General features: G+C 58.6%; 9 protein-coding genes across 9 annotated transcripts; 6 read left to right on the forward strand and 3 right to left on the reverse strand.

Annotated features, from left to right (window-relative positions):
- The first annotated feature begins 119 nt into the window (after nucleotides 1-119).
- On the forward strand, nucleotides 120-1901 carry WHR41_04065 (uncharacterized protein). Its single transcript, XM_069372671.1, has 2 exons — nucleotides 120-816; nucleotides 878-1901. Exons 1-2 carry the CDS (start codon nucleotides 436-438, stop codon nucleotides 1631-1633), a joined length of 1137 nt encoding a protein of 378 aa, XP_069229947.1. The 5' UTR covers nucleotides 120-435; the 3' UTR covers nucleotides 1634-1901.
- Nucleotides 1902-6839: 4938 nt separating this feature from the next.
- Nucleotides 6840-8573, forward strand: WHR41_04066 (uncharacterized protein). The gene is made up of 3 exons (XM_069372672.1): nucleotides 6840-7341; nucleotides 7396-7964; nucleotides 8113-8573. The coding sequence occupies exons 1-3, from the start codon at nucleotides 7131-7133 to the stop codon at nucleotides 8227-8229; spliced, it is 897 nt and encodes a 298-aa protein (XP_069229948.1). The 5' UTR covers nucleotides 6840-7130; the 3' UTR covers nucleotides 8230-8573.
- A 1967-nt stretch (nucleotides 8574-10540) lies between these two features.
- WHR41_04067 (uncharacterized protein) lies at nucleotides 10541-12450 on the forward strand. Its single transcript, XM_069372673.1, has 6 exons — nucleotides 10541-10844; nucleotides 11084-11144; nucleotides 11277-11439; nucleotides 11524-11773; nucleotides 11837-12011; nucleotides 12108-12450. Exons 1-6 carry the CDS (start codon nucleotides 10762-10764, stop codon nucleotides 12210-12212), a joined length of 837 nt encoding a protein of 278 aa, XP_069229949.1. The 5' UTR covers nucleotides 10541-10761; the 3' UTR covers nucleotides 12213-12450.
- Nucleotides 12451-12498: 48 nt separating this feature from the next.
- On the forward strand, nucleotides 12499-13893 carry WHR41_04068 (uncharacterized protein; the record flags this gene model as incomplete). Its single annotated transcript, XM_069372674.1, has 2 exons — nucleotides 12499-13274; nucleotides 13339-13893. The coding sequence occupies exons 1-2, from the start codon at nucleotides 12843-12845 to the stop codon at nucleotides 13891-13893; spliced, it is 987 nt and encodes a 328-aa protein (XP_069229944.1). The 5' UTR covers nucleotides 12499-12842.
- On the reverse strand, nucleotides 13870-14822 carry WHR41_04069 (uncharacterized protein). Its single transcript, XM_069372675.1, has 3 exons — nucleotides 14671-14822; nucleotides 14188-14609; nucleotides 13870-14123 (listed from the first exon to the last, which is right to left on the reverse strand). Exons 1-3 carry the CDS (start codon nucleotides 14741-14743, stop codon nucleotides 13977-13979), a joined length of 642 nt encoding a protein of 213 aa, XP_069229945.1. The 5' UTR covers nucleotides 14744-14822; the 3' UTR covers nucleotides 13870-13976.
- Nucleotides 14823-14902: 80 nt separating this feature from the next.
- On the forward strand, nucleotides 14903-15719 carry WHR41_04070 (uncharacterized protein). Its single transcript, XM_069372676.1, has 2 exons — nucleotides 14903-15018; nucleotides 15077-15719. The coding sequence occupies exons 1-2, from the start codon at nucleotides 14963-14965 to the stop codon at nucleotides 15441-15443; spliced, it is 423 nt and encodes a 140-aa protein (XP_069230059.1). The 5' UTR covers nucleotides 14903-14962; the 3' UTR covers nucleotides 15444-15719.
- On the reverse strand, nucleotides 15469-17410 carry WHR41_04071 (uncharacterized protein). The gene is made up of 2 exons (XM_069372677.1): nucleotides 17222-17410; nucleotides 15469-17168 (listed from the first exon to the last, which is right to left on the reverse strand). Exons 1-2 carry the CDS (start codon nucleotides 17276-17278, stop codon nucleotides 16491-16493), a joined length of 735 nt encoding a protein of 244 aa, XP_069230058.1. The 5' UTR covers nucleotides 17279-17410; the 3' UTR covers nucleotides 15469-16490.
- Nucleotides 17411-17543: 133 nt separating this feature from the next.
- On the forward strand, nucleotides 17544-18408 carry WHR41_04072 (uncharacterized protein). Its single transcript, XM_069372678.1, has 3 exons — nucleotides 17544-17627; nucleotides 17690-18028; nucleotides 18097-18408. Exons 1-3 carry the CDS (start codon nucleotides 17621-17623, stop codon nucleotides 18165-18167), a joined length of 417 nt encoding a protein of 138 aa, XP_069230057.1. The 5' UTR covers nucleotides 17544-17620; the 3' UTR covers nucleotides 18168-18408.
- A 113-nt stretch (nucleotides 18409-18521) lies between these two features.
- WHR41_04073 (uncharacterized protein) lies at nucleotides 18522-20824 on the reverse strand. Its single transcript, XM_069372679.1, has 2 exons — nucleotides 20072-20824; nucleotides 18522-20018 (listed from the first exon to the last, which is right to left on the reverse strand). The coding sequence occupies exons 1-2, from the start codon at nucleotides 20619-20621 to the stop codon at nucleotides 18700-18702; spliced, it is 1869 nt and encodes a 622-aa protein (XP_069230056.1). The 5' UTR covers nucleotides 20622-20824; the 3' UTR covers nucleotides 18522-18699.
- Nucleotides 20825-21547: the final 723 nt, after the last annotated feature.

The raw sequence follows: 21547 nt of genomic DNA on the forward strand, positions 1-21547 counted from the left end.
AGATTAAGGTTGCGGCACGAGGCAGCGGCGAAGAATCATGACGTACGATCGCTCGCGTTCCAAGCGAAACGACAACAGGTTGCGGTGCATTCGTTACGCGATCTGGCACGTCAATTGCCAGACGCTTCTCCGCAGATTCCACGCAGATCCACCCGGTATGCACGACGACGATTTTCGAGCGCTACGAGACGTCGGCCCAGCCGTGCACGCGAGTGGCTCCTGGCCGGCGCGGGACTATGGAAGGCTAGAGGGCGGAGGTGGAGCCTGCTAGGAAAATTCGTTTCCACTTCTTTCCCGGACCCTGACGTACATCCCGGGGAGGCGACAAGGGCCTGCGCGGTGGGATGGAGGGAGGGAATCTTTCATCATTGTTGTCTGGCCCTCTGATATCAGGTCCTCCCCTCTCTCATTCTTCCTCCCAGCAATCACGACGTTATGACATACCCGGACCTGTGGAACGACTTTTCTTTTGTGCGCTCGCGGAAGAGGAGACGGAGCGCATACGGCGATGTGCCGCAGTTCAATGATTTGACGTCGCAATATCCTATTCTTCTTTCCCTGGCGGAAAATCTTTCGATTCTTGACCTTGTCAACCTCGGACTGGCTTCGAAGACAACGTGGACCCACCTGTCGGCATCCAAGAGACCGTTGCGATTAAGAGGAGGCGTTGCGAAGACCGCTCTCAAATGCGAGGGCTTGCACATCCAGCCGCGACCGCAGAGTCCACACCAGGGCACTCCATATGTGCTCCCATGCGCGAGTTCGCAAATGGTGCCAGTGAGACGATGCGAAGGCTGCGGTGTGGCGGTGTGTGAGGTAAGCCGATTGAAACCAAACAACATCAAGAAGATCTTTCAACTAACCTTCCGTCCACCAGGTTTGCCGCTTCAACCCAACCCGCGGAGCAATGCTCACCTACACTCACAAACGCCGCTGGTTCTTCCCCTCGCGATCCTCCTCCCGCCCCGACACTGTGACTTCCAACATCGAAACAATGCTCGACAGCATGGTGCGCCGCGGCCGCATAGCCCGGCGCAACAGCAACGCCGCCGTCCTCACGACTGAGCAGCTCTTCACCCACCTCAACCAGCTCTCCGACAACTCCTGCACCTGCACCGTCGAATCGCGCTGGCTCGACCCCTGGCTCTGCGTCCCCTGCCTCAACCACGACATCTTCCGCGCGCCCACGCACGAGGCGTACTACGCCCAGCGCCGGCGCTCGTCGCTCGCAATGGCCTGCCAGCAGGGCAACGACATCGGGCCCATGTCCAGCTTACTGGGGTCTGACGCCGCTGCCGCAAGAGATCTCTCGCGACGACTCAGGTCGATGGAGCAATGTAGTCTGTGCCACAAGCGCCTGTCGCGCCGCGATCCGGCGGCACGCAGTGGCCGATGCCTGCCGCCTTTGGAGGAGTCGCGGCGGCGGGATCAGTTGCATTCGGCGGCCAAGAGGCTGCAGTGTCAGCGCAATCCGTCGGTCGTCGTTTTACGGACGCCGGCGAAGTCGGGAAGGAGAGGGAGTTGGCCGAAGAGGAGGGATTTGAAGAGCTGTGGTCAGGAGGCGGTTCCTCAGAAAAGCATGGGTGACATGGCGAGGCGGAGGGCGTCGGAGTTTGCGGTTTTTGACGATTGATTGATTGATTGATGATTTTTGGGGTGAGAGCATGTGCATTTCTCTTCTTGAATGATTCTTTAAATCCTGCGCATACACATACACGCACATATACACATACCCTGGGATATCGGATTGCTAGAGCGACGGGAGCGCCATACAAACCCTCACATCGTCGATACATCGAATTTCCTTCCTCAATGTCAAGCAAACACGACAATTCGGATTCAACGAAACCTCGTTCTACCGACCGAAGACCCACCTGCATCTCCAGATAAAATAGACTGCACGCCTAAGTCTGAGCCCCATCGCCTCGCTGCTCATGGCTTGCGTCGAAACAGGACAACAGGTAAGGCGACCAGTCCTGCGATCCTTCGTGGGGCTCAGCGCTGGCAGGTCGTTCAGGTGTCCGTATCCATCGCCCCACAGGGTGAGGCTGTGAGGAGCTGAGCCCAGGGATCCTTGCCCTTGCCCTTGGCCTTCCTTCCTTCCAGTTTACGGCCGATAATCTCAAATTGGATCTCTGAGACTCATCCTCGCACAGCCCCGTGGGGTTAGGGCATTGCGGTGAGCGGATCGATTGAAACAGCGGGCTTGTCCTGGTTGATGGTGCTGCGCCCACCGAGACGGCGTGGCCGGCGATTCCTACGACAGGGTTAGCACGGAGATAGTAGCAGCGTAGACCGTTCTCATCGCCATCGTAGCCAGCCAGCTGAGCCCGCTCCGCGTGGGTGTCTCAATCCGAAGCCATCAAACCCACGAACAGCAGGAGCCACAGAGCAACCGCTCAGCTCCCTCTCGCTCAAACGTCCCTCCGGCCTCCACCTCCAAGAGAAGAGAGTGATGACGGGCTCAAAGCTTATCCGCAAACAAGCTCCCACTTCTGCGCCGGTGACAGTAAGGCTTGACTGCTGGGCCAAAGCGGCAGATCCGGCTGCGGTGGGCGCGTGGGTTTGTGCGACTGTAAGCCGGGGGGTGTTCCAAGACGATGTAGTCGCAAGTCACTTCGTCGCCTGGTACTTACGGACTCGCATGCAGGGCAAAGCAGAGGGAGTATGCCTATCGCTCTGTCGCGACTTCTTCTAGAGTCAGAAGCAAGTAAGCACCGACAGACTCGCAACCGCGCGTGGCTTGCTCGCTCGCTCGCTGGGCCATCCACTCGTTCGGCCGGACACGCAGAAAAGAGTGCCGTGCGCGTGTAACAGGCCGGGAGCCGTCCGTGCCGGTCGGTTGTTCTAGATAGGGCGGCGTGCTGACATATGACAGGTACTAGTTGGCGCCGCGCCCTATGTGGCACCGGATATAGCGATAGGGACTTTCTGTCAAGTAGCACGCGCAGTGTCAGCCGGTCGGTAGATGCCGGAGTGAAGACGCATGGAAGAATGTGTGGCGGGCTACATGTAACGTCCTGTACTGTTCCTAGCGTCGAACAGAGGCTCGGGAGGAGAGGCGGTCTGGGTAGGGCTGCAGGTTGGGCTGGATTTGTCAGACTGTGGCCACGTGGGAATGATGACATGCATGGACTGTTGGTGGTGTTTGTTGTTGCGAGCGAGTTGTTTCAGACGGGTGCTGACCGGGTAGGGCGGCGTGGGCGGGAATGTGGGAGGGTGTGGGCAATGGGGTCGAGGGCGAGAGACTGCTGGGATGTGTTGGTCGGATTTGGAATTGCGACAGCGATGAGGTTGACGTTTTGTGCAGAGCACCCGTGACGGCATGTGACGGATAGTTGTTGGCCAGGGTTGTTCATTGCAGGTGTCCAGAGATGGCGGTGAGAATGTGAGAATGCTTACTAAGTCGCATATCAAGCCACCAGCTGCCAAGCATACCATTCGTTCAATCGGGAAAGCAGTATTTGGATGCGGAATGACGTGGCTGGACGTAAATTGAGCCAACAGCGATATTACCACGTAGTGATGTCAAAGATAATTCAGCCCTTCAGAAATTAGATTGCGCGATCAAAGCATAGAGCGGCAGTGTGCATTGTTGAAGCCATGATCACTTCGCTGTCTGCGTGAAGACGTTGGCTGCATATTGACGCTGAGCCCCCGCGTCGCAAGCGGAATAGGAAGGCACGCAAAGCCGGAAGTGAACGGAAATCCGCTGCCAAACTTCCCAGCTCATTTCTCGGTCGATTCTGGCCGAGAAAAATCGAGAAAAATCACGGCTTGATTAACGCAGCGTTGTTATTGCGCTGAGACCCTCCTCTTCTCATCAATCAGTACCCTTGCCGGGGTAGCTCAATCGGTAGAGCGTGTGGCTCTTATGTGACCACCATCTACCGTGACATGGTAGTTGGTATCATGATACAGAGATCAACCTCAAGGTCGTGGGTTCGAGCCCCACCTTCGGCTATTCCTATCATCAGAAGATCTGACCTTTCTTTTTTGTCTTTCTGAGACGTGTTGGTGACTTTTTGGTCTCTGGGATCGCCACTGGACAGGTAGGCATGGCTCCAGAACGACTTGGCCTTTCCTCATCATCACTAAACCCTTGTCGTCCCGTCTCCACAAACCCCCCTCAACACCTGATAGGAGCGCTCGTAGATCCCGCTGGCGGCTGGCGCGGCTGGCTACTTTTTCAGCTGAGGAAGCCTGGTGGGGCTCTGGGCGCTGCCCGCGTTCGCTGTAACACGTCGTGTTATGCATGTCCAGGCTGTTCTGGCCAGGCGAGCGAGGCAGAGGTGCGTTGTCGGGGCCGCGAGTGTTGCCTGTTCTGGAGGCATGTCGCGGAGATAATACCGGCCGGCGGCGAGGCTGTGTTGCTTGCGGCTGCGGAATGTGGAGGACCTCATCGTTGATTGATTTCACGTATGCACGTCGTTTATCAGGCGCGGGTATTTGAGTTTCGTTCGTATATGTATGGATGTATTTATGATGATGGGGAGAGCGGTCAAGAAGCGATGCTGCACGCAGCCGTATTGCGCCAACAGACGGGGCCCGCACGCACGCGGCAATTCCAGTCGTGACATGTTACGTGTGAGGTAAGGTGACGGTGGCAGGGGCTAAAGGGAGAGGACGGCGATGCCGATCCTTGAGCGTGGTTCTGGACGAACACTGTTCTTTACGGCCGATAGGCGCTGTCAGGCCACCGACTGATGCTTCATTGTGAGAGAGCTTCGGCGAGGGAGCACGTGGCTTTGAGGCTGGTGAGCAAGTATTCGTCTCAGGTGTCTACGTAGTCGTTCCTTCAGAGCCGCGGGGTGATAGATACTCCGGTAGTCCGTCCATGGAATGAATACCTTGCGATCCTTCGAAGTGTAATGTCAGTCGCCGTTTGACTGTTTGCCGATTATGGTGCTTCTTTGTCATCAGAAAATCCGTCAACTCGGTTTTGACTCTAGTCCGATCGCGAGGATGATGTGTCAAGCGAGGCCAAGAATGACTAATGTGGTTGTTTGTGATATCTGTAGATTGCTGGACAAGACCTGCTTGGTGCGCTACACTGCGGCTGAAGAGTGATGGGGTGGAGCCATCCGGGGGAGGGCTCCGCGAGACGCTACACCAAGGCACAGCCAGCCAGGCGCGGAATTTGCCTGGCGAACGCGAGCGACTGCGGTCCATCCCACCAGACCTGGCATACCGGGCGGCCAGCAGCCAGCTGCACGAATCCTCGGGAAAGTCAAATGGCCCGCTCGCGCGGTGTCGCGATTTGGCACATTCCGCAACAGGCGCAAGCGGGGCGACGATTCCTTCGCTCGCTGGCGGGCTCGCTCTCGCTGCCAATGGGCCAAGGTGCGCATTCGCTCGCCCTGTCGTGGCACGTCGCGGGCGGGGAGCGGCCACGGCCATGGCCACGGACGAGTCTCTCGCTGCTCCGCCGACACAGGCACACGGCCCCCCATCCCCATCCCTACGCACCCACGTGTCGGCGGCGACGAGATGAGCACCTTGTCCAGCATACGGTGCTGACTGACCCCGTCCTCACGGCTTGCGTAAGGCTGGAATGGCTGCCTAGCCCATGTGCGAGCGTTGTGCTACGACACGGCCAGTGAGACGCTTATCCTTCCTCTGCGCCCGCTCAGGCGATCGACCGCTAGGCCGAATGCGCGCGCCCTGCTAAACTTAGACCGATGACCAAGACGGTGCACATGCAGCGACACACAGTCGCCGCGACACGCCCTGCTGCTCCTCTACTCGGGTGGCCGTAGGGCTGATAGGCTGGCACGCGGTGCCTCGCGCAGGCCTGGCATGTGCGCGTGGCCGGCGTGGGACAGTCGGTGAGGGCGCGGTGGTGTGCAGCTATCGGCAGGCCATCTGATAGGACTGGCGAGGCTCTGCTGCCTGCGAAGACGCAGTTATGCGCCCGCCGCGGCTTTCCCCGCTGCCTATACCGAGCGGTGCACAATTCATGAGACGACGCGACGGCGGCGGGCCGCGTGCCTGTCGACAGAACTCACAGCACTGCCAGCGGGTCACGCAAGTGGTCGTGGCGCGCCCTACCATCACCACTTCAGTCCTGGACGTTGGAGGTGGCTGCCCGAAATACCAACAAGGTTGCGACCAGTCGTACTCGTACCGTCGGAAGCCATCCGAAAGCCGACGCCGTATCTGGCCCAGTCCAGTACTCGCTAGCACATGAGCGCTTTCGCCATGCGAACAATGAGTGATCAAGCGTCTGCGGCGGGCGTCGAGCGTGTGCCGGATTATTCACCACTATCGCCGCGGACGACCGCGTCACCGCGGCGGCAAGCGGCGATAGAGCACTGTGAGGCAGGCTGGGCAGCCTACCTTACACCCTCCGTCCGGACGTGCTATCGCCCCGCCTGCGTCCGGACGGCCGCGGGAATGCCGATGCCTGGCGACACGGTGGACGGTGGACGGTGGACGGTGGCTCTGCACAGCTCGCTGGTTTGCTTCCGCAAGTGACGGCGGCACGCTCTGCGCTCTGCCGGCGGCCGTGTCAGCGATCCACGCATCGCGCTCGAGCAGCACCAGAATACCAACACATGAAACCGAAACCAACCGCCGGCACGTTATTCTGGGCAGGCTTTGCGACGCGTTCAGCCTTGCGAGTGAGGCGGGGTAGGGATGTACCGCGCCCAGCTCGCCTGAGCCCACCGCCAGACGCAGCCCGCCCATGGCGTGAGGGCTGCAGGATGCGCCTGCGCACGCCTGCTAACCAAGGGTCCAAGGCGTCCACAATCGGGCTGGCTGGCGGGCTGGCGGGCGGCCGTGACGGCCGGGCGAGGTGCTGCGCAGCAGCGACTCTTGTCCACGCCGGCGCGCGGACAGGCCGTATACGGCGTTGCAGGGGTGGCTGGCATGCGGAGGGCGTTCGCTGCGACACATGGCTCCCGGCCCACTGTGCAGGGATGCCGTTCCGCCCGGGCCCTACTCTTCAGGTCGCTGTGGATGTGACCTGAGCAATTGGCTGACTTGATATAGAGCTGGCGAGGCCCCGAGGCCACTACTTCTTCCGTGTCGTATCCCTCGCCAGCCTTGTCTCTGACACTCCAGCACAAGACACCGTCTCATACTACCGGTCTTGTAATATCAACATAACGTTCAACACGGTCAACATGTACGATCGACCGGCGATGTCTCGCCATGCGACCTACTCGTACCCACCACAGTACTCTACTCAGCCCGACCTTTCGAAACAGTATCCCACAGTCCACAGCACTAGCAGCGCTTTCAGTGCAAGTGCCAATCCCAACGAGGACTGGACGAAGATCTCTGATCTTGCCGAGCGTAGGCGGATACAGAATCGGATCGCTCAACGCAACTACCGTGAGTACTGGACAGCCATGCCATAGCGTGCTCACTCCCCTAACACCATCGCAGGCAAGAAGCTGAAGAAGCGTCTGGAAGACCTGGAACGCCGCGCCGGATCCAGCTCAGCGTCTCCTGAACAACGCCCTGTCGAGCTCGCACGAACAGATTCCGTTGCATCCATTCGCGCGCCTCCAGTCAACTCGTCAAGGCCTCGATCAACGAGCAGTCACATGCGTCGCGATCAAACTCCCGAAGTGCTAGCACAACAATACGTCCTCCCATCCTCAGAAGACCGAGGCATGTTCTCTCAACAGTACACGCGCCAGCTCTCAACATCCCCGCCTCCCTTCTCCTACGCCTCTCTCGCAACCAGCGAAAGCGGCGCAACATACGCAACCTACTCCCAGTCGAACGCATACTGCAACATGCAGCCGACGATGGACATCCCCCTCTACCACTCCTACATGCAGCCGCTGCACCAAGCCTACGCCAACGGCATCGCGACCCCGCCCATCAAGCAAGAGTTCTACGCCGATGAGGAAATCAACCCCTTCTCCATGAGCTACGCCTCCATCGCTGGCGTCGACGTCAGCACCACCGCCGGCCCGTCCTACCACGACGTCGCGGCCGCTGCCTATGTGAGTAACACCACCGCCGCCGCCGCCGCCGCCCGCCCGCCCGTCTCGTACGCGAGGAGCTATAGCTACCCGCACTGAAACCGGGCGCGAGGCGAACGACTTCGGCGATTTCCGCAAAAGGGACAACAGGGCTGATCTCGCTCGCCAGACGCCCTCGCTGTCGGACTCGCTCGAGCACCGCTCGCCGCCGGACCACACGGCCTACCCGCGCACGCCGGCCTCCATGCCGCGGACCCCGCCGCTGCACTTCTACGAGCGGGCTTGACGGAGCGGGCAGCGCGGAACTTCTTTACTTTCACGAACGCTACGCGAGGTAATTGAAATTTGACGAGCGACGATTGTAATGGAACGACACACTTTTCCAACGCTTATTGACCACCTTTCTTTTCCTTTTTCCTTTTTGTCTGGATCGGATCTGTTCTGTCTTTTCCAATCTGTTACCAGCGTCCCCAACCAGGACGCGAACCACTAGACCGGGGGTTCACTTTTGCGTTTTACGGGGAAAGCAACGGCGCAACGGCGCCACATCACGACTACGTACCAACGGCTTCACTTTTTGCAGGGCGGAGGGCAGGGGTGCGCGAGACGGGAGGGGGAAGGGAAGGGAAGGGAGAGGGGAACCCAGGACGCTCGCTACACTCTTCGGGGCCGCGTAGCCACGGCTTGCGGCTGGCTGGAGAAGGGGAGTCTCCATACCATTGTTTGATCATGACGCAGGCAGGCTGGATGGATGGTTGGATGGATGGATGGGTCTCGGCGGAGGCGGAGGAGGGGCGCGGGAATCATCGGTTTGGTCTCGGTGGTGGCAAGCAAGCAAGCAAGCCCGGCCGCTCGCCGCAAGCCATTCCATGCATGCCTGCTTGGGTGCTTGCGATACCTCAGAAAAGCAAAGTAGCCGTTTCATCACAGGGACAGTCCCCCATGGCACGAACCTTAATTGATTGAATCGAGTGCGCATCGTTTTCCTCCCCCGCCACTGCCCACTGCTCAGCCCCCCCAGTCTGGGTGGCCCGCTTTCGCGAGCGCTCTGGCTGCGTGAGGTCTGTGGATCGACGCAGCAGGCAGGCAGGCTGCGCTGTCCCGTTCGGTTCGAACCCTAATCGCTCAGCTGGCGCGCCCTTCAACCGCCCATCAGGGTTGCGCTCGCGGCGCCAGGCTGGGATGGGATGGATGGGGTTTCTTCCTCATCAGCTGCCAGACACGCCCCGCCGCCGTGGTGGCTCTTCGCTTTGGACTGGATGTTGATTGGGATTGGGCGGGCGCGACGGCGTGGTTTGAGTTGCGCCGCCACATCCTACCCTCCATACCACGGAACGCGGCCGGCCGGGGAGCGCTCCACTTCCGCGGTGGGTGGTTGCGTTGGACTGGATCTCCAGGTCCAGCTAGGTCTCGCGGCCCCGCCATCAGGGCTGCGCTGGATCTGGTCTGGAGTCGTCGCAAGACTTTCTTTCTTCGTAGGTATAGTGGTCGTCATCATCATCGACGACGCGAGAGACGCGACGCACGCGCAGCGCAGCGCAGTGCGTCCGAAGGCGATCCTGCAAGGCTGAATCTGCAGGCGTCCGGCCAGGCAGGCGGTCGCGCGACGCATTTCGCTGCACTGCGCTGCGTTGCGCTGCGCTCGTTCGCTCCCACAAGAGCGGCGGCGGGCGGCCGCGAAACCGCTTCGGGATCGCTACGGTACTTGGCTACAAGTTGCCCTTCGAGGGTCGAAGTACTGTACCACTCACTGCCTGCTCCTGCGGGTTCCCGCCGAGAGAGACACCAGGCCAGGACAGGGCAAAGCAGGGCCCCAGGGTCAGGGCAAGCTGCCCTAAACACCTTTCTCACCTTAGCTTAGGCCGTCCTCTGGGGCCTGGCTGGAGTACCAGACTCTCCCTCCAGTCCCTCTTTGCCTCTCGCGCGATCTCGAGATCTCGTTGGTGCCCCAGGCACCCCTCCTCCTCTCCCCAACCAGCCGCCAGCAAAACACGCGCCGCCCATTCGCTTCGACGCGAACGGCTTCGTGCGCTCCCGCGCCATGGCGTTTAGGCGAAGGGCGTGCCCGCCGGCCTGCTCGTCGGCGCGCTCGGAGAGCATTCGGGTTGGCCGTTCGCCGGGCGGGGGGCTTGCTGGCTTGCTGGCTGGCTGGCTGCGTTCACATGCTGCGGTTTTTCGTGCTTTGCGCTCGTGCGCGTGCGGGACTTGCCTTTCGGCTCGATGCTGGCTAAATTGGCGATGGCAGGGGATGCCTGGGCGTGCAGGGCGAAGTGCCGCTCGTCTGCTGCGATTGATTGACTGATTGATCAATTGATTCATAAAGACGCATGCCTGTTCCCGTGCCCCGCAGACGCAGCAGCAGCGCTTGATGATGTGTCAGCAAGCGGCAGCAGCAGCAGCAGCAGCAGCGAGGCCAGAGCACGGCGGCCGGCCGGCCGGTCTGCCTGCGACGGGAGGGTCGCTGCAACGGCGGTGGTGGCTCGGGAGGCGAAGCCGGATCTGCAAGCGCTCGCTTCGCGTCGCGCCCGCTGCGGGGAGGCGGGCGACATTACTCACGCCTCGTCTGCGCGTCACCCCACCACCACCACCGCAGCGCGCGAGAGGAGACAGACAGAGCTGTGCAAGTCACCCAGCCAAGACGTGCCTCCAGACAGCACCGCGCCCGTTGAGAGCCAGCGCCACCCGCCGTTTCCACGACACCGCAGACAACACTCGACCCGAACCGGCCACTCAGCGCGCGCCGGACATCCCGCCGCTCGCTCCCCGACCGTCTCGCGCCAGCAGTTCTGGGCCCCGGCCCCGCGACAACATCCACATCATGGCGTCGCCGCCGCCGAGCCGAGACGAGCAGAGGACGGCCTCGAAGGAGAAGGCCGAGCATGTGCTGTTCGGCGGCCAGAGGTATGTTGCGTTGCATCCATTCCCTTGTCCTGCCCTGCCCTGGCCGGTCCCGCTCCGCCTGTGTATGTCGCTCGATGACGGTGCAGCGAAACGGCGTCTCGCCTACGCCCTTCCCACGTGGCGGGCGTTTTGCCGGGCTCGTTTCGCTCGCGTCTGCTGCTGCTGCTGCTGCTGCTCTCTCGGCCTGCGGTGCGGAGCGCTGCTGTCTGTGTTCGCATTACTAATCGCTTCGACGGCAGGGAGTGGCGAGAAGATGAGTGGACGGCTAGTGACGACCGGGTGAGAGGGGGAAAGTCGCAGGTATGTCGTGTGCCCCTGTCCTGTTCTGGTCTGAGACGCCATGCGCGTCGTTGCCGTCGTCCTCGGCATATTCCCGGAGGAGGAGATGGCGAGAGGGGCAATCGCTGATGCATCGATCGATTCTCCGCACAGAGCTACCTCGCGCGCGACGGCAAGAACGCGCGCTTCTACGGCACGCTCGACATCAAGACGTTGGGCGGCGCGGGCTTCGCGTCCCAGCGGACCGTCGCCGAGCACGAGACCTGGGACCTGTCCGACTACGCCGGGATCCAGCTGGACGTCGCGAAGGGCGACAGTAAGTTTTTACCTCTCCCCTGCCACAGCATACCGTGTTTGCGCGCCTGCCGTTGAGCGCGAGGCTGAAACTCTCTTTGCGCAGAGAAGCGGTACACTCTGATTCTGAAGGACACACTCCTGACTCGCAACCCCGACAATGGCCGCGAACAAGCGACGATTTCGTGGGAATGCGACTTCGAGCTGCCGCCGCAGACCGTGCCGGGCGAGACCAGGGATCACTCGGTCTTCATCCCGTGGAGCAGTCTCAACCCGACGTACCGTGGGAAGCTGAAGAAGGACGCGAAGCCGATTGATCTGAAATCGGTCAAGAGGTTCAGCATCATGATGAGGAGGTAGGAAACGGTCTCCTGACTTTCCTGATCCGAGTAACGTTGACTAACTTGATACCTATCCAGCTTCTTCGGCACTCAGGAGGGCGACTTTAGCCTGACGGTCAAATCGATCAAGGCCGTTTCGCGCGCGCCGTCTTCGGCGGGCGTGCAGACTGTCGACGCGGATCTGAGCAAGCTCGAGAAGGGATCATTCGATCCAGGGCGGTCAGGAGAGGATTCTGATGCGACACCACCGCCTGTAAGTGCTCTGATTTCATGTGATTTTTCTCTAGCCCGGGACAGTCGCTGGGTACGGAAGGCGACGGAGCAAAAGCTAATGATCGCGTTGCAACAGACGCGCCTGTGGTACTATTTGCGATACGCGTTGGTGGCGACTCAGTTCGCATTGATCATCTCGTATTTCGTGGTCCGACCGACGTTGCATTGGATCAGGAACTGAGAGGTGGTGTTACTAGGGTTAGGGTTGGGGTAACTTTTGTGAAGATACCGACCATCCTCGAGGCACAATTATTGTATTATTGTTCACAACCACCATTGAAGGTCGTTGGTCAGCTTTGAAGACAACTTTTTCATTTAACAAAGGCTACCGAGTGGTCACAGAACAAGATTGCCCGCGAACCAAACTGCGCAAAGTGTGGGCATGAACACGTGTGACGAGGCCCACTTCCTCCTCATTTTACCCCGGGAAGATGTGATATTCCCCACAACCACCATCACCACCATCATACCCATATTGCAATGCTGGAGTAAAGTGCCGTCGATCTCCAGTTTAGTGTGTGTTTGAAGTGTGACGGAACCCAGTGCGGTGATTCCACCAATCAACTGGCGTCTGGAGGTGAACTTCACATCATCGTGGAGCAGAGCTAGTATGGCTAACACGGCTCTAAACAACATACCCCTCTCTGGATACTTGCTTCACGGAATAATTTCACTAGATTTTGTTTTTGAATCGAGATGAGCGGGCAATTGATCCATGGCCGTGTCGTCGAGAAAAATACAAAATGATTCAAACATCGACGCCCTCTGCCCCGGGGTCTGATCTATTCCACCAACGCTCATCACAAAAACGATGAAGTTAATCACCCTCTTCCTAAGCCTAGTCTCCCTAACCCTCGCCGCCCGCCGCCTCAAACCCCCAACCGGCGCCCTCGTCGTCGGCAGCGGCAAGCAATTCGCCACCATCTCCAGCGCCGTCGCCGCCCTCTCGAACACCACCACGGCCGAGCAAACCATCTTCATCCACCCGGGCACCTACGCCGAGCAGGTCTTCATCCCCAAGCTCGCCGGCCCGCTGACCGTCTACGGCTCCACGAAAGACGACAAGAACCACGCCGCCAACACGGTCACCATCGTCGCTGCCGAGAGCCAGAAGACGCAGCCCAACAACGACCTCACCGCCACGCTGCGCGTCTGGACGACCGACTTCAAGCTCTACAACGTCAACGTCAAGAACGCCTTCGGCGTCGGCTCCCAGGCCGTCGCCGTGAGCGCCAACGCCGGCGTACGTCCTCCCTTCCCCCCTTCAAACCCAACTGACCAACTGACCTTCCCCCCCCACGCAACAGCAACAAGGCTACTACTCCTGCGCCCTGACCGGCTACCAAGACACGCTCCTCGCGCAGCAGGGCACCCAGCTCTACGCGCGCTCCTACATCGAGGGCGCGACGGACTTCATCTTCGGCCAGCGCGCCCGCGCCTGGTTCGAGTCCTGCGACATCGGCGTCGTCGCCAACAACCAGTCCGGCTGGGTGACGGCCTCGGGCCGCTCGTCGGACGATGCAGGGTGGTATGTGATCAACGAGTCGCGCGTAGAGGCGGCGCCGGGCAATGTCGTCGAGGATGGAAGGTACTACTTGGGGAGGCCTTGGAGGAGTTTTGCGCGAGTCGTGGTGCAGAATACGCGCTTGTCGAAGGTGATTAGTCCGGCGGGGTGGAGTGTTTGGAATGTCGGGGATGAGAGGCTGGAGAATATCACTTTCGCGGAGTACGGGAATAAGGGGCCGGGGGCGAAGGGGGAGAGGGCGAGTTTTGCGGAGGAGTTGGAGGCGCCGGTGGCGATTGAGACGGTGCTGGGGGAGGGGTGGAAGGGGGAGAAGTATGTGGATCTGAAGTTTTTGTAGTGGGGAATAGATGAAGGGCGGAGTATGAAGAGCTGAGTTGAGCGTTTGACGTAGCGTGTGGCACGTACTATGTCTCGCTCACGCTACATGAAGTCGTCCAGGAAGTCCTCGTCTCGGTTCTGGTTGCTCGACTCCATCATCTGGTCTTCCGTGTGGATGTCGTCGTACATGTGGTCTTTCTGCCACTTGAGTCTCTGGCGCTCTTCGGCAAGCTGCGCATCTTGCTTCTTCTGTTTAGACTGGTGATCAGCATCATAATCTGTCCAACACGGGCATTGAGACTGGTAGACCTACCTTCTCCTGCTGCGCAATCCTCTCAACTTTCCTCAGCTCCCTCTCCCTGTCCTCCTTCTCCTGCCTCAGATCAGGGTGCTTCTCCACCTTAGTCTTGTTCAGGCGGTTGACGATCGCATTCTCGCGCTGGCTGACATAGACCCTCTTCACGAGCTTGTTGTCCTTGAAGCCCACCTGCCCAGTCGCCATAGAGCCATCCTTCTTCAAATTCGACCACGGCGTGTAGATAACAGTAATGTTATCCTTCTTGTTGCCCTCGATCGAGTTGGCCTTCGTCAGCTGCGCGCAGTCCGTGAGCAGCGCCTCGGGGATGCTGGTCCAGGTCTCGCCGTCGCGCATGCGCAGATAGATGTGCGCGGAGCTGAGGTTGTCGACGTGGAACCACACGTCTTCAGGCCAGCCGTGCGCGATCAGGTCCTCATCTCTCTCAAGAAGTTAGCACAACGATTGCGGTGGGTTGTGGGCGCAGGCGGGGCTTCGCACTCTCTACTTTGTCCTTGCCGACGTAGATGTACGCCGAGGGCTTGACGACGTTGCTGGTGAAGTAGTAGACCATTGTGACGGGTATTTCGCGCCTTTTTGCTGGTGCAAGTGGCCGGTCTGTGGTTTTGGCGGGTGGCAGAATGATGGTGTTGTTGGTGGCATGTGAAATCGACTGTCCGCGGAACGCATCCCGCTCGGGTGCTGCTCCAGCTTCACGCCAACGAACATCTACGTGTGTGAACCACCTTTATCACCGGAAGCCAGCACCCACAGCATTCAGTCAACTATCAACATGGCTTTCGCCGCGAGCCTCCTCAATATCGTGGGCATTGTGTTCCTGGCGCATGCGTAAGCCTTCCCTCACCCCTCCCACTCCCAGTTCCCCTCCATCTAACCCTCCTCGCAGCGTCTACAGCGCCTACGAACACTCCCTCCTCGCCTCCGCCTCGCAATCGCCCTCTCTCCGCCTTCCCAACGAATCAGACCCCAAACTGAGCCTGCCAATCGACATCGCGCTCGAAACCCTCTTCTCGGTCCTCCTGCTCTGCGTCGGCGTCGTGCTCTCAAGCCCCGATCTCAAACCGATCCAATGGAGCAAGTGGGCCGGCAACCTGGAGCGTAGCAAGGAAGCGAGGATAGTGGACGAGGCGGGCGTCGCTGCTGGAAACCCGTATGCGCAGCTGGAGGAGAGGCCTGGGTTTTGGGACCCGAGGGGCGCGAAGAAGGCTTTTGGGCTCTGGGTTACGGAGGGGTCGAAGAGTGGGAGCTCGTGATGGGGTGGTTTTGCGGGATTAGTTGGGCATAGAGTGGAATTGTTCAATCTAATTTTTTGGTCGTGGTGACCAACTACATTTACGACGGCATTCACGTTCTCTTAGAAATGTGTTGCGCAGTCATCTGATCGCAGCTGAGGGCACGCGTGGACTTGACCCATTATTGTAAATCCTATCCTGATGCCCTGGGACTCTGTTTTTCCCGGCCTCTGTCTTTATCTCCGTCAAGCGCCATGAAGCCTAAAGCTAGATCATCGGTCTTGTCTAGACCTCTACTCTTCAAGGTAGTCATCTTTCGTAACCCCTCCGTCTGGATGGCCATACTTTGTCGACACCCACGCTTGCCCACATGCCAAGCGATGGGGTTACAGACATTTGCCCTCTCATCTTCGTCGGCAACATGGATTTTAGTCTGCTCCCTTAGTCCACGAGCGGGAGGGCATTAGACGGTACTCGCGTCGCTCGGTTCAAGTGCAAGCGAACGCAATCAATTCAGTCTAGACCCGGCTGGAAGCCGATAGCAATCGCTGCTAGCAGAAGTCTTTCGTACTTGAATCTAGTTTGAGTTCAACTGTTTCGGCAGGTTCGTTGGGCAGCAACGTTAGGAAGCAGTGGCAGAGAGCCCCAGATTGGTCCACTACTACCAACGCGGTCGTCGCCGCATGTAACCATCGGTCTGAGGCTCACAAAGAGTACGGATCCTTGTCGCGAAGGGGCCTATGGAGAATGGCAGCTTAGCATAAACGAGATTTGGGCCGCCGCCATGACATTCCGAACGACTGCAGGAAACCCCTGCTCGTCGAAAGCTTTGCGTTTGTGTCGAAAGCCACGTCGGGCTTAGACACGACTCTGCAGTAGCCGACGCAAGCCGACAGTCGAGCGCTGTCGAGGAGACAGGTATGGTTTCCAGCCGGCATTGTTGGTGCTTTAACTCGCTCGGAAAAGGCGGCTTGGCTTTTATTTCTCGAAGCGAGGCTGAAGGCGTTCGTCTGAATGTGGAGGCCACCACTCATATGGCGGGGCTTTGTGGATAAACCTTGGAGTGACTCAAGCGCCAAAAGGTCCACCACGTCCAGCAAAGCCAAAGCCACCACGGCCGGTGCTATCAGGCCCACGAGGCTGTCGGGTAGGCTCGCCTTCCTTCGGTGTTGATGCCATTGCTCGTTGCGGGCCCAATCTCCTGCCCATGTCTTCTGGGTCGAACACCTGAGTCCCACCGACCATTTGCCTTGCCGGAGACTGGCCAGCAGAAGTTGGACGGCTGTTCATGTTGCTGTGCTGCTTTCCTCGCGGCTTGCGGTTGTCACGCCCTTGCGAGCTTTCCCTGGAATTCTGTGCTGGCGACGACGGGTTCGACGAACCCATGATTCGCTCCCTTGCCTCGGCGTACTTCCTCACCTTCTCTTCGCGCTCTATCGCCGCTTTCCTCTTACGCTCTTCAAAGTCGGCATCCCTCTTTTTGCGCGCTTCTTCCTCGCTGTCGTCTCCATCGTCTGCCGCTCCATCACCGTTCCTCTTCGCTATGATGGGCTTACGGCTGAGTACAGTCATGGGTTGCTTAGGCTCTTGCTTGAGAGGCACGGCGCCCTGAGCTTCGAGCCATAGGTTGCGCCCTGTATTCTCGGCTGAAGCCCATATGTCCTTCTGTAGCTGCTGATGCTGGGCCCGCTTTTCCGCTTTGGATAGTTTTGCTGTCGGTATCTCGGGCTCCTGAGGTGGCGGTCGCTGCAGTGAAGTCAGAGACCAGTGTTTACTTGAACGATATTGATTCAACTCACGTCTGCAAGGGTCTCCCAATCGTCGTCCCATGCACTTGGAACCCCGCCTTTGCTCATATCGCAGACTGGTGTACTGGAACGCGAGAACACAGGAAGACAAGAAGCAATTCTATGCGCGGCTGCGGGCTGATCAATTGACAAGCAAGACGGTCGACATATAGTTATACCGAACCTTGGTTGTGTCGAGCTAGACACCGCTTTATATTCGGCGAGAGTTCCCTCGAAATAAGGCCCCGATTACCCCACGCGCGCGGGAGTGCCTCCGGCAAGGCCCGAGAGTCTAAACCCACATGCCGTCACCGGCCAACCGCGTCAAGCAGAGCAGCGATGCCTCGCTTCGTGTCGAAGTGAAGGTCTATAGCAGCGCTCGTGAGCCGCACCGAATCACAAGCGCCAACGATGTCAGGTATTCTTCACTTGAGAGGTTCCTATCTGCTCGACGCGCTCACTCATCTACAGCTCCCGCAGACCAAGACAGCCACATGACTTCCTCCCCACCAGCGCTCCTCAGCCCCGCCGAATCGCACAATCCATCCACCATGCCCACCGCCGCTTCTGGCGCCCAGATCGCGAATTCTAACGGCAAGCGTCCCCACGGTGCTCTCACGAACGGCGCGGAGGAAGACGAAGTGGAAAGCATGCCGAACGCTCCTCGCCCGAGCCTTCCTGCGAAGACGCACGACGCGAGCGGGTACAGCTGGACGAAGGCGGAGGATGAACCTGGCTATGCGTGGACCAACAAGAAGGCCGTCGATGAGATGAACAGGGCTTGGGATGGCATGGTGCACAAGGATGCCATGGTCAAGGGTGAGTTGCTCGTTCGCTTCGTGCGTCGCGCCACGAGGGACAGCCTACTGACAGTGAGCTTTCTGCAGCGCGTTACGGAGACCCTCTCGAAGTTGCCGAAAACGAGCCTGCTCTGCTTGAGAGCATGAAGACTGGCTAAAGGGCCCAATGAACATACTCTCGGGTTTTGCTGCGTTCAAGCGATCCATTGGCATTAGGGTAGGCGCATTATACGGGGTGAGGGGGCTTCTGGGGGAGGCAATTGCGAGACCATAGTATCGCGGAACCACAGTCGACAAAAGCGCTAGAGGATAGCTAAACAATACATCACGACTCATCTTTGAATGGGAGTCTTGGTACGGTGCACGAGCCAAGGCTTCGCTCGGCCGTCTCACTGTGCCATTGTGCCCTTCCCTACGACCAGCAGCGGAATCCCTCCATGTAGGGGATTTTGACACAAGTTTCCCAAAGCAGGATCCAGTAATTACATGACGGTATGCTGACCGTGCGGCGATTTGAAGTACATCCTTGGACTGATGTTGGATGAGCTATTGAAGAAATATCATTATGCCAGTATCACAGGTCCTTGACCCTCACTCCGCTGTCAATGTATGGCCGGTCCAAGCAAATGCCACGCTATGTTGCCAATGCAATTGCAAAAAGAAACGTAAACCCTCCTCCTGAAAAGCACATCATGCATGCCCAGTCCTCAAAGTCGGCTCAACCCCTCTCTGCGCCTCTAGCTGCTCCTTTTCACGCGCGTCCTCTTGCTCATCTTTACTCCCAACCACCTCTCTTGATCGCAACCCACTCGCGTTCGAGGCAAAGCTCGTGCCGCTCGCATCACCCTGCTCGCCGTCTCCATCCTGCGCCTCCCGCTTCTGCCGCGCGAGCTTAACCTCCGGCAGCTCAGGCTGCCCGCCCATACTGGCGAGCACAACGTCGGCATCCGCAGTCGGCGCATCGAGGACGAGCAGCTCGTGCTCCGTGAAGATCCTCGGCAGGATAGCCCAGCGCAGCGGAATGAGCGAGACGATGATGACCGGGAAGCCAAGGGCGCCGATGGTCTGCGAGATAGCAACGCTGAATCCGACGCCGAGAATCTGGAACATGATGTACAGCGCGATGCGCGACTTGCGCAGCGAGCGGCGCGGCTCCTGCGGCGAGACGAAGCGCGTTTCCTTGCAGATGTAGATCGCGTTGTCGATGATGCCGTTGCCTTCGATGCTGCCCCAGCCGACGACGAAGAAAACGCCGCAGAAGAGGGCGCGCGGCATCGTGTGCAGGACGACGAGCAATGGGCCCGTCATGGTGCCGATGAGGCCGAGGGCCATAAGAAAGTGCGACACGCGCTGCTCGGCGACGTTGTCGGCAACGATGATCTTTTTGTTGTGCCCGAGTTGGGGCGCGTCGGGTTTGTCGTCGGTTTCTTTGCTGGTTACGAGGCGGTCTTTGTACTCTGTTAGGGAGTCGGTGTGTACAGGAGCTTGCGGAACAAGGCCGTTTGGTAAAGGGATGCCAATGATGCCACCAATGAAACATGTGCAGCCGAGGAGGAAGAAGTCCCAGTGGAATCCAGCCGGCTTGGTCAAGGGGAATTGTTTCGCTTGCGCGCCCAGGGAACTGACGTTGTGATCGTAGTAGAATAGCAGCGTGAGGAGGATACCCATTGGGAGGGCGACGAAAACCCATTTGACGTCCAGATTCCAGAAATCGACCAGCCAGCTCCGATCGACGGTTGGATAGAATGCGCGCGTGTGAGGCACTCGCAAGAGGTCGGTGTCCTTGATGCGACCAGGAATGTGCGAGAAGCCAGTCCAGAAGATTGTAGCGATAGGGTATGCATAATCAGACAGAAGCTTGCGAATGTAAGGTCTGAACATGATGGTGCTACCCATCAACTCGAGGCCGTAGACTGTGGCCCAGTAGCACAGCGCTATCACCACGCTGAGGTAACCACCAGACAAACTTCCGTTGTTGAATTGATCCACCAACTCCTCGACTCCCTTAACTATACATCATATCAGTGATGTTTCTTTGAAGCATTAGTTAGCCATTACTTACTCATGTAAATGATTCCGACATACAGGCCGAACGAATTGCTCGAGAAGTCGGTGATGTACCGCATGTAATCGCACCAGTTGAAAACAGCGGACATCCAATGAAAGATAGCCGCCCAGATCGATACCCACGCGATGAGCTGTGGATAGATGTCGCCAACGCCTTGGTCTACCGCAATATCGTACACCGTATAGTTGAAGAGGGAGATAAGTCCGGTGATACCGACGACTGTGAGTGGCTGAACCGAAAGCAAGCTGAAAACAACCGCCGCAAGCGCGGAGGCGAACAGGCCTTCATTGATGCCGAAATAGCCATCGGTGTTACGCTCCATGTCAAGCTGGAAGGCCAATGCCGGGAGTAGGTTGACAAAGAAGATTCTCACGGTGCCGGCGAACGTCCGATAGTTGAATCCGTCCTTGATGTCGCTCCAATAGTACGGTAATCGTCGTCGAACGTCCCAGTACATGCCGCGGAACGGACGAGCCATGCGATAGGACTTCCATCCTGTCAGACCCTCCCATGTGTACGGATCGTTGCGAAAATCGACCGACATGGCCGATGCAAGCACAGGCGCAGCAACCCCGCGAAGATTTCCCCCAATATTCCAGGTGGCGAAAAACGACTGAGCTGTTGTATCAAGAAGGCGATGGCTGCAAGGCGCGAAAGGCGGCCGATCAATGAAGATGGCGACTCGCTCCAAGCTGGCGGTAATAGATATGGGGAGCAAGTCGAGATATGCAGAACAGACACCAGCGAAGGGCGGTCCACAATTGGTAATATACTGGCCGGCAACGGGCGAGCGCCAAATTGCATCACCCGCAAAGCTTCAAGCACCGCGTCCCCAGTGGAGATCGATGCAGACGTTCCACCGCACCAATCAACACATTTTTGCTCACGCCAGCAGATCTGGCGACGCCACCATCTCGGCCCTACGGGAAGCCAGCATCCCAGAAGTCTGCATAAATGATCTTGTCGATGCCAGCACGAGTATCGACAACATGTTGCGCTGCCACTCGCGGTCTTGAATGTATCGGATTCGGATAAAGAATTTGTAAATCGCTGAGCCTAACTCCGCATTGACTGCGGAGGAAATGGATGAGAGACGTTCTGCCCGGGCAGCCCACGGCGTCCTCGGCTACCGACAGCGCTAGCAGGCACTGCTTCACTTCCCTGCAGCTCCCCACGTGCGTGTTTTTGTCTTTGCTCTGTATAGCTAAGCGATACTTATTTCAACAGGCAATACTCATCGCGAAGGTCTGATCCTCGTACAGACAGAACCGCATTCCCCCTGCTCACAACGATAATTCTCCAACTGCATCACATACCCATATCTCGACACTCCGCGGTGAGGGGACGCATGGGTAAGGCATCTGGATGCCGAAGTCCCGCAGCCCAAGCGATTTCAGACCTATCCTTTGGCCTAGCTTGGTTGTATGCAAGCTTAATTGAGAAGGTGGACTGAGCGTGATACGATCCACC

The sequence above is a fragment of the Cladosporium halotolerans genome (assembly GCF_011745625.1).
Source record: "Cladosporium halotolerans strain TM138-S3 chromosome Unknown Sca12, whole genome shotgun sequence".
Taxonomy (NCBI): Eukaryota; Fungi; Ascomycota; class Dothideomycetes; order Cladosporiales; family Cladosporiaceae; genus Cladosporium; species Cladosporium halotolerans.

What these genes read in the sequence shown, in the direction of transcription:
- WHR41_04065 (XM_069372671.1), top strand. Translation starts at nt 436, where the DNA reads ATGACATACCCGGACCTGTGGAACGACTTTTCTTTTGTGCGCTCGCGG. An exon ending in GCGGTGTGGCGGTGTGTGAG is followed by an intron (nt 817 to 877) that starts GTAAGCCGATTG and finishes TCCGTCCACCAG; the next exon opens with GTTTGCCGCTTCAACCCAAC.
- WHR41_04066 (XM_069372672.1), top strand. Translation starts at nt 7,131, where the DNA reads ATGTACGATCGACCGGCGATGTCTCGCCATGCGACCTACTCGTACCCA. An exon ending in GATCGCTCAACGCAACTACC is followed by an intron (nt 7,342 to 7,395) that starts GTGAGTACTGGA and finishes ACACCATCGCAG; the next exon opens with GCAAGAAGCTGAAGAAGCGT. An exon ending in ACGTCGCGGCCGCTGCCTAT is followed by an intron (nt 7,965 to 8,112) that starts GTGAGTAACACC and finishes CTCGCTCGCCAG; the next exon opens with ACGCCCTCGCTGTCGGACTC.
- WHR41_04067 (XM_069372673.1), top strand. Translation starts at nt 10,762, where the DNA reads ATGGCGTCGCCGCCGCCGAGCCGAGACGAGCAGAGGACGGCCTCGAAG. An exon ending in GTGCTGTTCGGCGGCCAGAG is followed by an intron (nt 10,845 to 11,083) that starts GTATGTTGCGTT and finishes CTTCGACGGCAG; the next exon opens with GGAGTGGCGAGAAGATGAGT. An exon ending in TTCAGCATCATGATGAGGAG is followed by an intron (nt 11,774 to 11,836) that starts GTAGGAAACGGT and finishes ATACCTATCCAG; the next exon opens with CTTCTTCGGCACTCAGGAGG.
- WHR41_04069 (XM_069372675.1), bottom strand. Translation starts at nt 14,743, where the DNA reads ATGGTCTACTACTTCACCAGCAACGTCGTCAAGCCCTCGGCGTACATC. An exon ending in CGGCAAGGACAAAGTAGAGA is followed by an intron (nt 14,610 to 14,670) that starts GTGCGAAGCCCC and finishes TTCTTGAGAGAG; the next exon opens with ATGAGGACCTGATCGCGCAC. An exon ending in GGATTGCGCAGCAGGAGAAG is followed by an intron (nt 14,124 to 14,187) that starts GTAGGTCTACCA and finishes CAGTCTAAACAG; the next exon opens with AAGAAGCAAGATGCGCAGCT.
- WHR41_04070 (XM_069372676.1), top strand. Translation starts at nt 14,963, where the DNA reads ATGGCTTTCGCCGCGAGCCTCCTCAATATCGTGGGCATTGTGTTCCTG. An exon ending in ATTGTGTTCCTGGCGCATGC is followed by an intron (nt 15,019 to 15,076) that starts GTAAGCCTTCCC and finishes CCCTCCTCGCAG; the next exon opens with CGTCTACAGCGCCTACGAAC.
- WHR41_04071 (XM_069372677.1), bottom strand. Translation starts at nt 17,278, where the DNA reads ATGAGCAAAGGCGGGGTTCCAAGTGCATGGGACGACGATTGGGAGACC. An exon ending in ATTGGGAGACCCTTGCAGAC is followed by an intron (nt 17,169 to 17,221) that starts GTGAGTTGAATC and finishes ACTTCACTGCAG; the next exon opens with CGACCGCCACCTCAGGAGCC.
- WHR41_04072 (XM_069372678.1), top strand. An exon ending in CAAGGATGCCATGGTCAAGG is followed by an intron (nt 18,029 to 18,096) that starts GTGAGTTGCTCG and finishes AGCTTTCTGCAG; the next exon opens with CGCGTTACGGAGACCCTCTC.
- WHR41_04073 (XM_069372679.1), bottom strand. Translation starts at nt 20,621, where the DNA reads ATGTCGGTCGATTTTCGCAACGATCCGTACACATGGGAGGGTCTGACA. An exon ending in TGTCGGAATCATTTACATGA is followed by an intron (nt 20,019 to 20,071) that starts GTAAGTAATGGC and finishes TATGATGTATAG; the next exon opens with TTAAGGGAGTCGAGGAGTTG.